This window comes from Chelonoidis abingdonii, chromosome 8 (assembly GCF_003597395.2).
Source record: "Chelonoidis abingdonii isolate Lonesome George chromosome 8, CheloAbing_2.0, whole genome shotgun sequence".
Lineage (NCBI taxonomy): Eukaryota > Metazoa > Chordata > Testudines > Testudinidae > Chelonoidis > Chelonoidis abingdonii.
This window is the reverse complement of record NC_133776.1, coordinates 79114808-79127997: the sequence shown is the minus strand read 5'-3', so window position 1 is coordinate 79127997 and position 13190 is coordinate 79114808. Positions and strand designations below refer to the sequence as shown.

Below are 13190 nucleotides of genomic sequence, written 5' to 3'. Positions count from 1 at the left end.
GCTTTAAGGATTTTGTATGTTTAAATGCAGTGGGATGAGGAAGGAAAGGATCAGGATTTGTCCCACAGCAATTGCCAGAGGATTTAAGCAACAAATTATTGTAGATTATACCTTTCCCTCTTCTCCTTCCATCTTGGTACCCCAGTGTGCATCTACTTGTTTTGAGTGACCCTAAAACCAACCCAACAGGATATTATAGCAAGAGAAAGAATATATTTCAATTTAGTCAGCAACTATACTAAGAGTTGGGAGCACTACGCCAGCTCTACAGTGCTGCCATGTTATCTCTGCAGATGTTGGGACATAATATGTGATGTACATCATCACATCACATCATTCAGCAGGAAACGATGCAACTGATAGTAACTCACATTGCAATGTATACATGCCATTTTTTGACAACTCAGAAAGTAATATGTCATCATCACTGCATGCAGTACCATGCATAAGGAAAGGATATCTTATACACATGGAAAAGGAATTGAATGAGGCAGAGAAGAGAAAGCTATATCTGGAATACATGACACTGGACATTACATGCCTGTATAAGATGAGAGTACTTTTAGAACATTCAAACTATAAACCATCATATATTTCAGATATGGAAACTAAACCAAAATTTCCCACCTTTCAGTCATTTTGAACTATTTAGATCAGGGGTTAGCAACCTTTCAGAAGTGGTGTCCCGAGTCTTCATTTATTCACTCTGATTTAAGGTTTCGTGTGCCAGTAATACATTTTAAAGTTTTTAGAAGGTCTCTTTCTATAAGTCTATAATGTATAACTCAACTATTGTTGTATGTAAAGTAAATAAAGTTTTTAAAATGTTTAAGAAACTTCGTTTAAAATTAAATGAAAATGCAGAGCCCCCCGGACCGGTGGCCAGGACCCAGGCAGTGAGAGTCCCACTGAAAAATCAGCTTGCGTGCCACCTTTTGAGTATTTGCTCCCTAGCAGATTTTTGTGTGTACACAGTTTTAGCAAACAGATGAAGTCTACAATGAAAAAGCATCACAGGAAAAAGTAAAGTATAGCTCAACTGAGGGAATGCACAGAACATAGCAGAAATTCCAATTCTGTGTAAAATTAAAGCCTGATTTGCATCAAAACAACATCATCTGAATTGTTTTAATGTCAGTAGCTGAAAACACATTGGGTGGCTAAGTGAAAAAAAACCAGAGGATTTCCTGTTATTCAGTCACTGCATCAGTCTGCAGATGTCAGTGGATTTTGGAGTACTAGGGCAAGAGGGAAAATTCTCTCTTCATGTGAGAAGTTTTAAAAAATATCTCTATCGTTGGAATCTAGAGCATAAACTGTAGCTAATAAAAAACATTTTGCTTTCTCCCTACCCTTCACTGTGGATATTTCCTTTTTGAAGAATGGAAGTTAGAATGAGGTAAGATTTATTTTTGCTGAATTTTTCCTGTTGTAAATCCAAGACATAACAATATTCAGCAATACTATCCTATGCTTTTTTCAAGAGAAACTTCAAACATGTGCTTGTATTGGTAGGCTGTCCTCAGCAGCCTTTGATAGAAGAGCAATTTGTTGTTTCATTTCTGAGTGGGTGGGTAAGTAAAAAGCAATGCATTGTGATAGAAGGACTGTATGAGAAAACAGCTGAAGACTGTTCTATAGAAAACATTACGTTAATTGATTGGATATTACTACAGATCATTCAGTTCTGTTTCACATATTCTCTTTCAGTTGCATGTGTTAAAAAGCTAATGATAATTACTATTTAAACAAAAGCTGTAGAAAGTCTCGTCTACTTAAATCAGAAACTCTAGAAAACTATTTCAAGTCATCAAGTGGATTTTTATTAAAAAGATGCATTTCCCCACTGCTGCAGTATTTGACTATAATTCCAGAGAGGAACCTTTGCCATAAAGTTCAGATTCAAAGTTTGGGGTTGTTTGGATCTGGAATTAGGGCTACTTCTGTACAATTCATAAACAAATAAATAAATAAATAATAATGAAAAGACTAGGTTCCTACTGCCTCTTTGAATTTGGAAATCCTAAGCACAATACCACAGAAATGTAGAACTGGGTGGGGCCCACAGTGACTCAGAGTAATGATAATTCCGGCAGTTTCCACTGATGACTACTGTAATAAAGACCATATTAAGTACATGGCAGCAAGTTAGGTTGCTGATATATTAGTGCTTGTTTGCATTTATGTGTATTTTAATTACTGGCTTAACCTGATTAATTGAGCACATGGCTACTCTGTATAACTCACGTTACTATCACCTTTACCTACATCCTCCCCCCCCCCGTTCCTTGTAATGACACCCATTTTGTGTTTCCAGTCTTCAGTTACCCTGTAAACCCTTCACAACAGGAACGGATTGTTAGTATGCATTTATACGGCATCTGATATAATGGTACCTTGAACCTGCTTGAGACCTCTAGGCACTACTGCAATAACAATACCAAAATGGCAAATATATTTAGATGATTAAAAGCTACAATACATTAATATTTTTCCAAGGTCTTAGAAAATATCACTGACTCATAACATCATTGTCTTTACTCAGGTGTAAATGAGGGCAGCACTTAGAAAGAGTCCAAGGGGCCAGAGACAGAAAGGCAAGAGAGAAAATTCACCAGAGGTTCAGCTGCGAACACACACAAAGTAAAAATCACCTATTTTATTAAAGGAGAACTGGATTTAATCCAGATTGACAGCAGCTTGTCAATGGGTGCTAGCTGCATTCATTCCATGTGTGTGTTACAACTAAGAGTCTACTAAACAAAAAAAAGGACAAGCCAGCCAGAGTGGCCCATATGTTTTCCCCACATTCGAGTCTGGTCAGCACAATCTCTGTGTTTCTCTTTTTAATGCCTTGAGGCCAAAAAAATCTCATTTGCATTTAGTTAGCTCCTTGCTGATTCCTGAGCTGCCTCTAAACCTTTGATGCAAATTTCCCCCCAAGCCCGATTTTATTGGTTAGCTTGGCAGGGCCTCCTTATGAGTACAACATGGAGGTCAGGTGTTTTAGGATTTGGGGGCCTCTCCAAGAGACAACAAAAAGTCTGTACACCCTTCCTTAGAAAGCCACAGCCTTCAAAAAGCGTAGTTAGATACGAATATCTGATTTCTCTGTGAACCACCTAGCAATTTCAGGCCCCATAGCTTCCTCAGAAATACAGGGCCAAGGCCTCACTATTACTTGCCATCAGGCAGAGGAATACCTTCTCTGGATTCAAAGAGCAGTTTTTACCAGTAAAGCAAGGGTTTAATTAACACTGAGTCTTCAGGCAGCCTTCGTGTCTGGTGTGAGATGGAGTTAATTGTACGTCGATATTGAACTCTGTCTTGTGAAGACAACTACCCAGAAAGACACCACATTTCATGTGTCCACGAGGGAGTTGGGGCTGGTGGGGACTTTTAAAGAGGACAGTACAGCCCTAGAACTCAAGGGGTCTGATACTGACTTCACCAATGCTGCTGTAAATCAGAAGTAAAGTAATGCTAAAGTACCGAGAGTGGCCAGGAAAAGGTGCTAGCAATTTATGACTGTTCACTGATCTGTTTGGAATAAGGTTTAATTTAGGGTATTTATCAATTTTTAATGTAAAAAAAAAAAAGTGCCCAGTTACATATCTACCTTGTTAAAGATCAAAATACAGCCTCTGTACAAAAAATGCAAAGCAAGCCCAAGCACATTCTCAGGTGCAAGGTTGAGAAAAGAGATGGACATGCCAGGTCACTGAACATGGGCTCTGCTGGACAACTTGGGAAGTGAATTCCACAGTTAAGGGCCTCTACTGACAATGCCCTGATAGCAGTCCCTGTAGGGTTATGTTTTGAGAGTTTGCTTAAGTGCCCTAGATGACCCCATCCTCCCTCTGGTCAGTGCCATCCTTCTCCCTGTTCCAGACTCACGACCTGCCCCACTCACCCCTTTCGGAGGTGAGCAGTCCTGAAAGCAAGGAGCAAGATGGGTGTGGCTATAGAGGGGACTGGTAAGATAGGCCAATAACCTTGGGGACAGCAAATACCTCAAGTGCTTGGAGACCATGAACAGCAGCAGCACCAAGCTTAAGGGGCCATCACCTTTTGTGGTGTCACCTCTCTCATAGCTACTGCCAGCACAGACCCCCTGGCAGGATCAGTGATGAATAAAAGAAGTAGATGATCAATAGCCTAGTGCAGACAAGCACATCAAGGACAGCTTAACCCATTCAGCCTGCTGCTTTTTCTCTGACCACTGGCAGCAGCACTCCCCACCCAATGGTCATCTCTCTCTTCAGCAGCAATTACTTTGTTCACTGTCAGACCATTCACATTAAGCTACACACAGCGTTTCCAAGGACACATACATTTTTGATTTTGAAAAACAAAAGCATGCTAGTCCACACTAACATCTACTTTGCCAAAGTTAATGGTCAAAACTGGACCTACTTTTCCTACATGAGCAAAGTTCATGTATATTTATCTCCATAAGCATTTATTTATTTCAGTCTTCAACCTGCTTTAGTGCATTTTTGAAATAATGACAGGAGAGAAGAGTAAACTCTTGAAAATTGCAAAGTGGAATAAGTAGGAACTTAAAACAATGATGACAAATACCTTGACAGTGTTTTTTGTTGTTGTTGTTCTAGAATACTGTCAAGCCCCATTGTCATAGCTCCAAACAACAGGATATTGACACCTTTGCTAAATACAGTCAGCATTACTTCCTCCTAACTACATTGGTCACCCTTAGAAATGTGCCAGTTTTGCTTCAGATAATGGTTACTTTAGCATTTGCAGTAATATCTAAATTTCCCTATGCTTATTCTAAGGAATCAGCAAAATTCTGCAGAGATTAGAGTAAAGTTACTCTGGATTTAATTAAGTACCCACAACTCCAGTTGAAGATAATGGAGGCTGTGGATATTCAGAACCCCAGGGTGGGGTGGGGAGGGGAGGGGAGGGAGGGGAATCAGGCCCTTAGTTACCCCAGGGCGAAAAACTCTCCAGTATTTAAATGTGAGCCCACTATTTGGGGCAAAGATTAAAGATAATCTAGGCATGGCCCAAAAACCTAAACAAATAATTTGCCTCAGTTTTTAATAAGAGTAATGAGAAGCTTAGGGGTAGTAGCAAGGTAGGTAATGGAAGGAAGGATATGGAAGTAGAAATTATCCCATCCAATGTGGAAGTCAAACTCAAATATCTTAATGGGACCAAACAGGGGTGGGGGCGGGTACAGATAATCTCTATCCAAGAATATTAAAGGAAGTGGCACATGCAATTGAAAGCCAAATAGACAGGGTTTTTAATAGCTCTGTAGACTTATGGTCATACCCTTTGACTGGAAAATTGCTAATGAAGTACCTATTTTTAAGAAAGGGAACAAAAAGATCCAAAAAACTACAGGCCCATTAGTTTGACCTCATTTGTTTGCACAGGCTTGGAACAAATTTTGAAAGAGAAAGTATTTAAGGACAGAGTTAATTGATAATTGGAATAAAATACAACATGGTTTTACAAAAGGTAGATCGTGCCAAACTAACTTGATCTTGTTTTTTTGAGATAACTGATATTTTAGACAACGAAAATGCAGTGGATCTAATCTACCTGGATTTCAGTAAGGCATTTCATGCAGTCCCACATGGGAAATTATTAGTTTCATTGGAGAAGATGGGGATTAATATAAGAACTGAAAGGTGGATAAGGAGCTGGTTAAAGGAGAATCTACAATGGGTCATATGAAAGATGAACTGTCTGGCTGTTACTAGTGGAATTCCTCAGGGTTCAGTCTTGGGACCAATCTTATTTCACTTTTTCATTCATGACCTTGGCACAACAAGTGGGAGTGTGCTAATATAATTTGCAGATGACAAAAAGTTGGGAGGTATTGCCAACATGGGAGAGGACCAGAATATCATACAAGAAGATCTGAATAACCTTGAAAACTGGAGTAATAGAAATGGGATGAAATTTAATAGTACAAAGTGCAAGGGCATGCATTAAGGGACTAACAACAAAATTATTTGCTGTAAGATGGGGACATATCAGCTGGAAATGACAGGGGAGGAGAAAGACCTGGGCATATTGGTTGATCACAGGATGACTATCAATATGATGCAGCTGTGAAAAGAGCTAATAGAATCCTAGGATGTATCAGGCAAGGTATGTCCAGTAGAGATAAGGAAGTGTTATTGGCATTATACAAGACACTGGTGAGACCTCATCAGGAGTACTGTCTCATGTTTAAGAAATATTAATTAAAACTTGAACAGGTACAGAGAAGGGTGATGATCAGAGGAATGGATGATCAGAGGAATGGCAACGCTACCTTATGAAAGGTGTCAGAGTAGCAGCCGTGTTAGTCTGTATCAGGGCCGGCTCTACAGTTTTCGCTGCCCCAAGCAGCGCGCCAAATTGCCACCCTGGTGGCAGGAGCAGCGGGGAGTCCCTGTGCCATTAGGGCGGCAGGCACATTTCCGCGGCCGCGACAATTGGGCAGCAGATTCTATGTTTAGCTGAAGCCGACCCAGAGAGCTAAATATAGAAGCTGCCGCCGAACTGCCGCCACCGTGGAAACGCGCCTGCCGCCCTAAGGGCACAGACTGCCCCCCCGCCCCCGCGGTGGTAATTCAGTGCACTGCTTGGGGACAAAACAAGGGGGACTGCCACTCCTTGCAGAGTGCCACCCCAAGCACCAGCTTGGAATGCTGGTGCCTGGAGCTGGCCCTGGTCTGTATCAGCAAAAACAACGAGGAGTCCTTGTGGCACCTTAAAAGGGCTTGGCTACACTTGCGAATTACAGCACAGTAAAGGAGCCCCGGGAACCCTTGCTCCAGGCCCAAGCATGTCAAGCGCATGCTTGGGGCGGCAAGCCGCGGGGGGCGCTCTGCTGGTGCTGTGAGGGCGGCGGAGAGACTGCCTTCGGCGGCTTGCCTGTGGACGGTCCGCTGTTCCCGCGGCTTCGGCGGACCTCCCGCAGGCAAGACCCTGCTGCTGTGCTTGGGGCAGCAAAATGCCTAGAGCTGCCCCTGCCTTGCTCACTCCCCGTCCACACTGGCAAGGAACATAGAGTGCTCTGTCTCCACGGCTACAGCACTGCTGGTACTCCACCTCAGCAAGTAGAATAACATTTGTTATGCCTTGGTTACAATGCACGGGCATCAGTGTGAACGATGTGTTGGGTTACTGCGCTCTGATTGACCTCCAGAAACGTCCCATAATCCCCTTAAGTCAAGTGGCCACTCTTGTCATTGTTTTGAACTCCTGTAGGAATGTGGAAATGCCCTTTCAAAGCTCCATTTATGACAGCCAGCATGCAAGCTCTTACTGTGGAATGCTTTGTGTGTGAGAGAGAGGCGGGGGAGGGGCGAGGGGAGATCTGCTGCTGTCTGAACTTACAAGACAATACGCTGACACGCTCTCAGCCCCACAAAACCCAACTCTCTCTCCCCCACATACACACAACACACTCCCTGTCACACTGTACCCTACTCCCCCAATTTGAAAAGCACATTGCAGTCACTTGCATGCTGGGATAGCTACCCATAATGCATTGCTCCCAATGCCACTACAAGTGACGCAAATGTGGCCATGCCAGTGCGCAAGCAGCTGTCAGTGTGGACAGATTGCAGCACTTTCCCTACTGCACTCTCCGAAGGCAGGTTTAACTAACAGTGCTCTACATCTGCAAGTGTAGCCATACCTTTAGAGACTAACTATTTGGACATAAGCTTTCGTGGGCTAAAACCCACTTCTTCAGATGCACGAAATGGAAAATACAGAGGCAGATATAAATACACAGCACGTGAAAAGATGGGAATTGCCTTATGAAAGTCGACCCAGACAGCTTGGCTTGTTTAGCCTAACCAAACAAAGGCTGAGGAGAGAGGTGATTGGTCTCTATAAATACATCAGAGCGATAAATACCAGGGAGGGAGAGGAGTTACTTAAGTTAAGCACGAGTGCTGACACAAGAACAAATGGATATCAACCAGCCATCAATAAGTTTAAGCATGAAATTAGACAAAGGTTTCTAACCATCAGAGGAGGAGTGAAGTTCTGGAACAGCCTTCCAAGGGGAATAGTAGGAGCAAAAAGCCTAACTGTCTTTGAGACTGAGCTTGATAAGTTTATGGAGGGGGATGGTGTGATGGGACTGTTGACAATAATGTGTAGCCCATCTGCAACTACTAGTAGCAAAAATCCCCAATGGCCAGAGATGGGACACTAGATGAGAAGGGTTCTGATTTACTACAGAGAATTCTCTCCCAGGTGTCTGGCTGCTGGATCTTGCCCACATTCTCAGGGTCTAACTGATCACTGTATTTAGGGTTGCGAAGGAATTTCTCCCCAGCTTAGATTGGCAGAGACCCTGTTTTTTTCCCCACCTTTCTCTGCAGCATGGGGCAGGGTCACTTGCTGGTTTAAACTAGCAGGTAAATGGTGGATTCTCTGTAATGTGAAGTCTTTAAATCTTGATTTGAGGACTTCAGCAACTCAGCCAGAGGTTGTGGGTCTATTACAGGAGTGGGTGGGCGAGGTTCTGTGGTTTGCATTGTGCAGGAGGTCAGACTAGATGATCACAATGGTCCTTTCTGGCCTTAAAGGCTATGAGTCTTTGAGTAAAAGGTAAAAGTCTCATCCTGCAAACACTACTAAACACAGGCTGGGATTGTCAGGAGGGCTCAGCACACACAACTGGGGCCAGAGTGCTCAGCTCCTATTTAGAAATCAAAATTTGTGGCTAGAACTTCAGAAGAGCTCAGCATGTGCATGGTAGGTGCTGAGCGCTTCTGAAAATCACGCTACAAACTTCTCAGTGGGAGCTCCTGGGTCCAGAACTTCTTTGAAAATTTGGTCTCAACTGTGGGTTCTGAACTCTGGCCAGGAGCTTTTTAGAAAATTCTAGCCAGAGGGCTTACAAATGTGAGCAGTCTCATTGACACCAAAACCATGTCTTTATTCATTACACATTGTCATCAATGCCAGTCAGATTTTCAAGTACTATGATAAAGATTTTGCAAGATCAGGCCCTGATCTCTTAGAGAGAAGCAAAAGAGACACTAACTCTGATCCAGCTGTGACACCTTGTGGTCAATTTAAAAATTATATTCATAGCATTTGGTGCCCGGGAGAAAATTACATGGTTTAGTCTTAAATTATGGTGTTATCTGTGCCTCATTTTATAACCTGCTGCATGAACAGTAATCCCTCTGCCTAAGAAAATGTTTCCCCAAAAAGGTATTCAGGAAGGGTGAAATTCATCACAGTAGAAAAGGGCTGCACAAGTACCTCTGCACCATTTAAGCCCTCAGTGTTGGGCATATATGGCACATAGAGATTTATGCAGGTGCATATGGCTGAATGTCACCCAAATTGGAGAACTTCTGGGGTAACTGCAGAGAGATATTTTTCCCATCATGTCTGGAATGGTTAGATGTTATTTTCTGTTATTACAAAATGATGACTGCATTATACCATGTGCGTAGTAATGCATTTCCGATACCGACATAGAAACTGACGCACATTTGGTTAGACATTAGTTTACTTTATTAGTCCTAAATATGGAGCCAGAGCTCTGATGGATCTGTCTGCTCCTTTCCATCACAGACCTTCCCCACAGTCTGCTGCCTGCTAGCCTTGTCCCTTACTTAAGCTATTTATTGTTTTACTTATGATAAATCTAATACAAGACCTCTATGGCGGTTGTTAAAGATGCTCAGACAGTCTCAGTTAATTCAAAACTATATTTATTTAATCCTTTGTTGGAGACGTCTGTAGGTCTGCATGGGGACATTGATTCGATAGGCATTTGAATACAGTGTGCAATGAATGAAGTCAAAAGTTATGGAGAACCTAGAGATCTGAAGAGTAGCCTGGCAGCAGGCAATGAACTGATTAATAGCGTCACCTGTGGTATTAGGACACTGTCAGAGTCAGCGGCATATTATTGCCTAGGCCATCAAGGCCTAGGTCTAGGGTGGCAAATTTGCAGGGATAGCAAATTTGCTCACGCCCCCTCCCCAACTCTGCCCCTTCCCCAAATCCCCAGCCCGCCTCCTCCGCCAGGCATGCCGTGCTTCCCTCCTTCCTCCCAGGCTTGCCGTGTGAAAGCGCTGGGAGGGAGGAAGAAGCGAGTAGCAGCACAATCGGAGGAGATAAAGCAGAGGTGAACTGGGGCTCGCGGGCACTGGGAGTAACTCGTGGGGGCTGGGAACTGCTCCCCACCCCAGCTCACCTCCGCTCCACCACTGCCATCCCCCAAGTGCACTGCAACTCCCTTTCCCTCCCAGGTTTGCCGCGCGAAAGCGCTGGGAGGGAGAAGCGAGTAGCAGCGTGCTCGGGAGATAGTGGAGGTGACCTGGGGCTGGCGGGCGCGGGGAGTAACTCTTGGGGGGGCGGGCAGGGAACCGCTTCCTGCCCCAGCTCACCATCACTCCACCTCCGCCATCCCCCGAGCGCGCCACAACTCTCCTTCTCCCCCCTTCCTCCCAGGCTTGCTGTGAGGGAGCGGAGGTGAGCTGGCGCGGGAGGCAACAATTTTTTGTGGGCCTAGGGGTGGCAAATTTGTTAATCTGCCACTGGTCAGAGTAGGTTTACATTCTGGATGGAATTCCATAGGACTACCTCCAGTCAAGGCTGGCTGGATGGTGCACTGAATCAGCACATCTAAGAGATGGCCCAGTTCTTTATCCTTCCTAGTCAACCCACACAACTTTCTGATCAGTGCTGGCTGGCTATGGGACCCTGGCAGAGTAGGGTTTCCAGATAGCTTGTGTGTCTATACCCAAATCCCAGAATACTTTGGGCTGGTGAATGACTGTAATCGATGAATGAATATGACCCAAGGATGCAGATGTTCCCGAAACAACTACTCATGCTGGGATGGCTACAGAGTCATTCCATTGATAACTGTATTGGGAGCTTGGTCAAGTGACGAAATCTCTTTTATGGCCCTACTACTGATGATAAAAGCATCCTTTTTGCTTGTCATTTTAATCTCAGTTTCTGTAATGGAGTGAACCACAAAGCTTTTCTTTATACTCCTTCCTTTTCAACAGGTATTTACTATGTGGAAGGTCTCATTTAAATGTTTTTGTCTGAATTAGAAAATACAAGCATCAATATTAATAAACACTGAACAGTTTTTGCCTTTCCTGTCTTTGTTTTTACTCTCTACAGAAATCCTTCTTCCATCCCCATCATCTCCTAAATGAATGCACAGATACATTCAAGATGCTGAGCCACAGATCTTCAGGAAACTGCACTGATCCTCATATGCGATTTCAGTCCTCCCTATACGCAATCACTTACACCATAATATTCATACCAGGTCTTCTGGCAAACAGTGCTGCATTATGGGTTTTATGTCGCTTCATCAGGAAGAAAAACAAAGCTGTTATTTTTATGATTAATTTAGCTGTAGCTGATCTTGCACATGTTCTCTTATTACCTCTTCGAGTGTATTATTATATAAACCACACGTGGCCTTTTGGGAGTTTCCTTTGCCAGTTATGTTTCTACCTGAAGTATCTCAACATGTACGCAAGTATTTGTTTCCTTACCTGCATAAGCATTCAAAGGTACCTTTTCCTCCTCCATCCATTCAAAGCCAAAGACTGGAAGTGCAAGTATGATGTCACCATTAGTGCTGCTGTGTGGATCATTGTTGGGGCAGCTTGCTCACCAGTTCCAATCCTGAGAACTCCTACCTTATCCAACAATACAAATACCTGCTTTGCAGATCTTGGAGTGAAGCAAATGACTATGGGAGCTTCTATTACTTCAGTAACAATAGCTGAATTATTAGGGTTTGTGGTCCCCCTAGTTATTATTGCATACTGCACTTGGAAAATGAGACACTCTCTACAGGAATGTCAAGTGCCCTTGGAACAGAGAAGTGAGAAAGAGAAAGCTTTACGGATGATTCTGATGTGTGCAGTTGTATTCTTCATATGTTTCACACCATATCATATAAACTTTCCTTTATTTATGATGGTGAAACAGAATGTTGTTACAAACTGCGCCATACGCAAAAGCACTCTTCATTTTCATCCAGTTTCTTTATGTCTTGCAAGTTTGAACTGTTGTCTGGATCCAATCCTCTACTACTTTATCACATCAGAGTTTCAGAACAAATTATTGCGATGTAGCGGCTTTGCCCTCAGGAGTTGTCTCGTGGACAAAAAGAGTGACTTACCTTTCCAAGAAAGCAGCAATGATATTAAAATACAAAATTTTTGTTCGCGTTTTAAATTTCAGTCTCTTCCAAAACTCTGGTCAAATAAATACACAGAAACTCCTCCAGCTGAACCAGAGGAGCTTTTATTACAATAAGCTTTTTGACACTCAAGACAGCTTGTTCAGCAAAGGTGCAGTCCAAAGCTCAAATGGAGATCACATTAAGCCCAGAAATATGCACTGAATAACATCTCTGGCCATTATGTCCAGGGTATCCAGCACAGAAAGACATTTTAACTTTATTGTTTGTTTTTTTAAATATCATCCACCCCAATCACTATAACTTTCCCATGCAAAATTCTCTCTCACTTTTTGAATCACCGGTTAGGTCCCATAATTTATCTTCCTTAAAAAGATGCTCCTGAATGTAATCCTAGCAGCTGATCTATATACATGGCCGCCGAGAGCAGGTTCAGGCCCTCCAGCAAGGGCGGACCGGCTAAACAGGGCTGACAAAGCCAGGGAAGCCGGGCTCCAGACCCCCTTCCAGACAGCCAGCCCCCGGTAATTTGTATCGGCTTCCCCCCAGTCTTGTTGGCCCTGCCTATATATTGAAATACCATTGACTATAATGGGAATTCCAGCCACCAAACAGTTACAAAACAGCCACAACCTATGGCTCCCATTTCCATTGCTGACGCTGATGCACCCATAAAAATGTTATGTCATGATTATGTCTCTGCTTTTAGACAATAAGGACTTTTACCCAAGGTACATTTAGAATATCTGGTATATCTGTGAATACATTTTTAAATCATTAAATTAATGTTCTCTATTGAAAATAGTAGGTTGGTTTGAGTCTTGATTAAACACAATTGTTTCAATGGATTTCAACAGAAAAGGAATAATTTCTGATAAGATAAAATATTTGGACATTCTTGAAAATCCTATCAATATTCTGGGTTGCTGGGAAGGTTTCCATTTTTGCTTGAATTAATAGCAACAATACAGCCTTCCAAATGACAATTTACTCAGGAACA

General features: G+C 42.9%; 1 protein-coding gene across 1 annotated transcript; it reads left to right on the top strand.

Annotated features, from left to right (window-relative positions):
• The first annotated feature begins 1310 nt into the window (after positions 1 to 1310).
• On the top strand, positions 1311 to 12390 carry LOC116834713 (putative P2Y purinoceptor 10). The gene is made up of 2 exons (XM_032797001.2): positions 1311 to 1399; positions 11152 to 12390. Exon 2 carries the CDS (start codon positions 11206 to 11208, stop codon positions 12304 to 12306), a length of 1101 nt encoding a protein of 366 aa, XP_032652892.1. The 5' UTR covers positions 1311 to 1399; positions 11152 to 11205; the 3' UTR covers positions 12307 to 12390.
• The last annotated feature ends 800 nt before the right edge of the window (positions 12391 to 13190 follow it).

Bases quoted from the DNA above. Each gene is read 5' to 3' on its own strand.
- LOC116834713 (XM_032797001.2), top strand. From the start codon at position 11,206: ATGCTGAGCCACAGATCTTCAGGAAACTGCACTGATCCTCATATGCGA.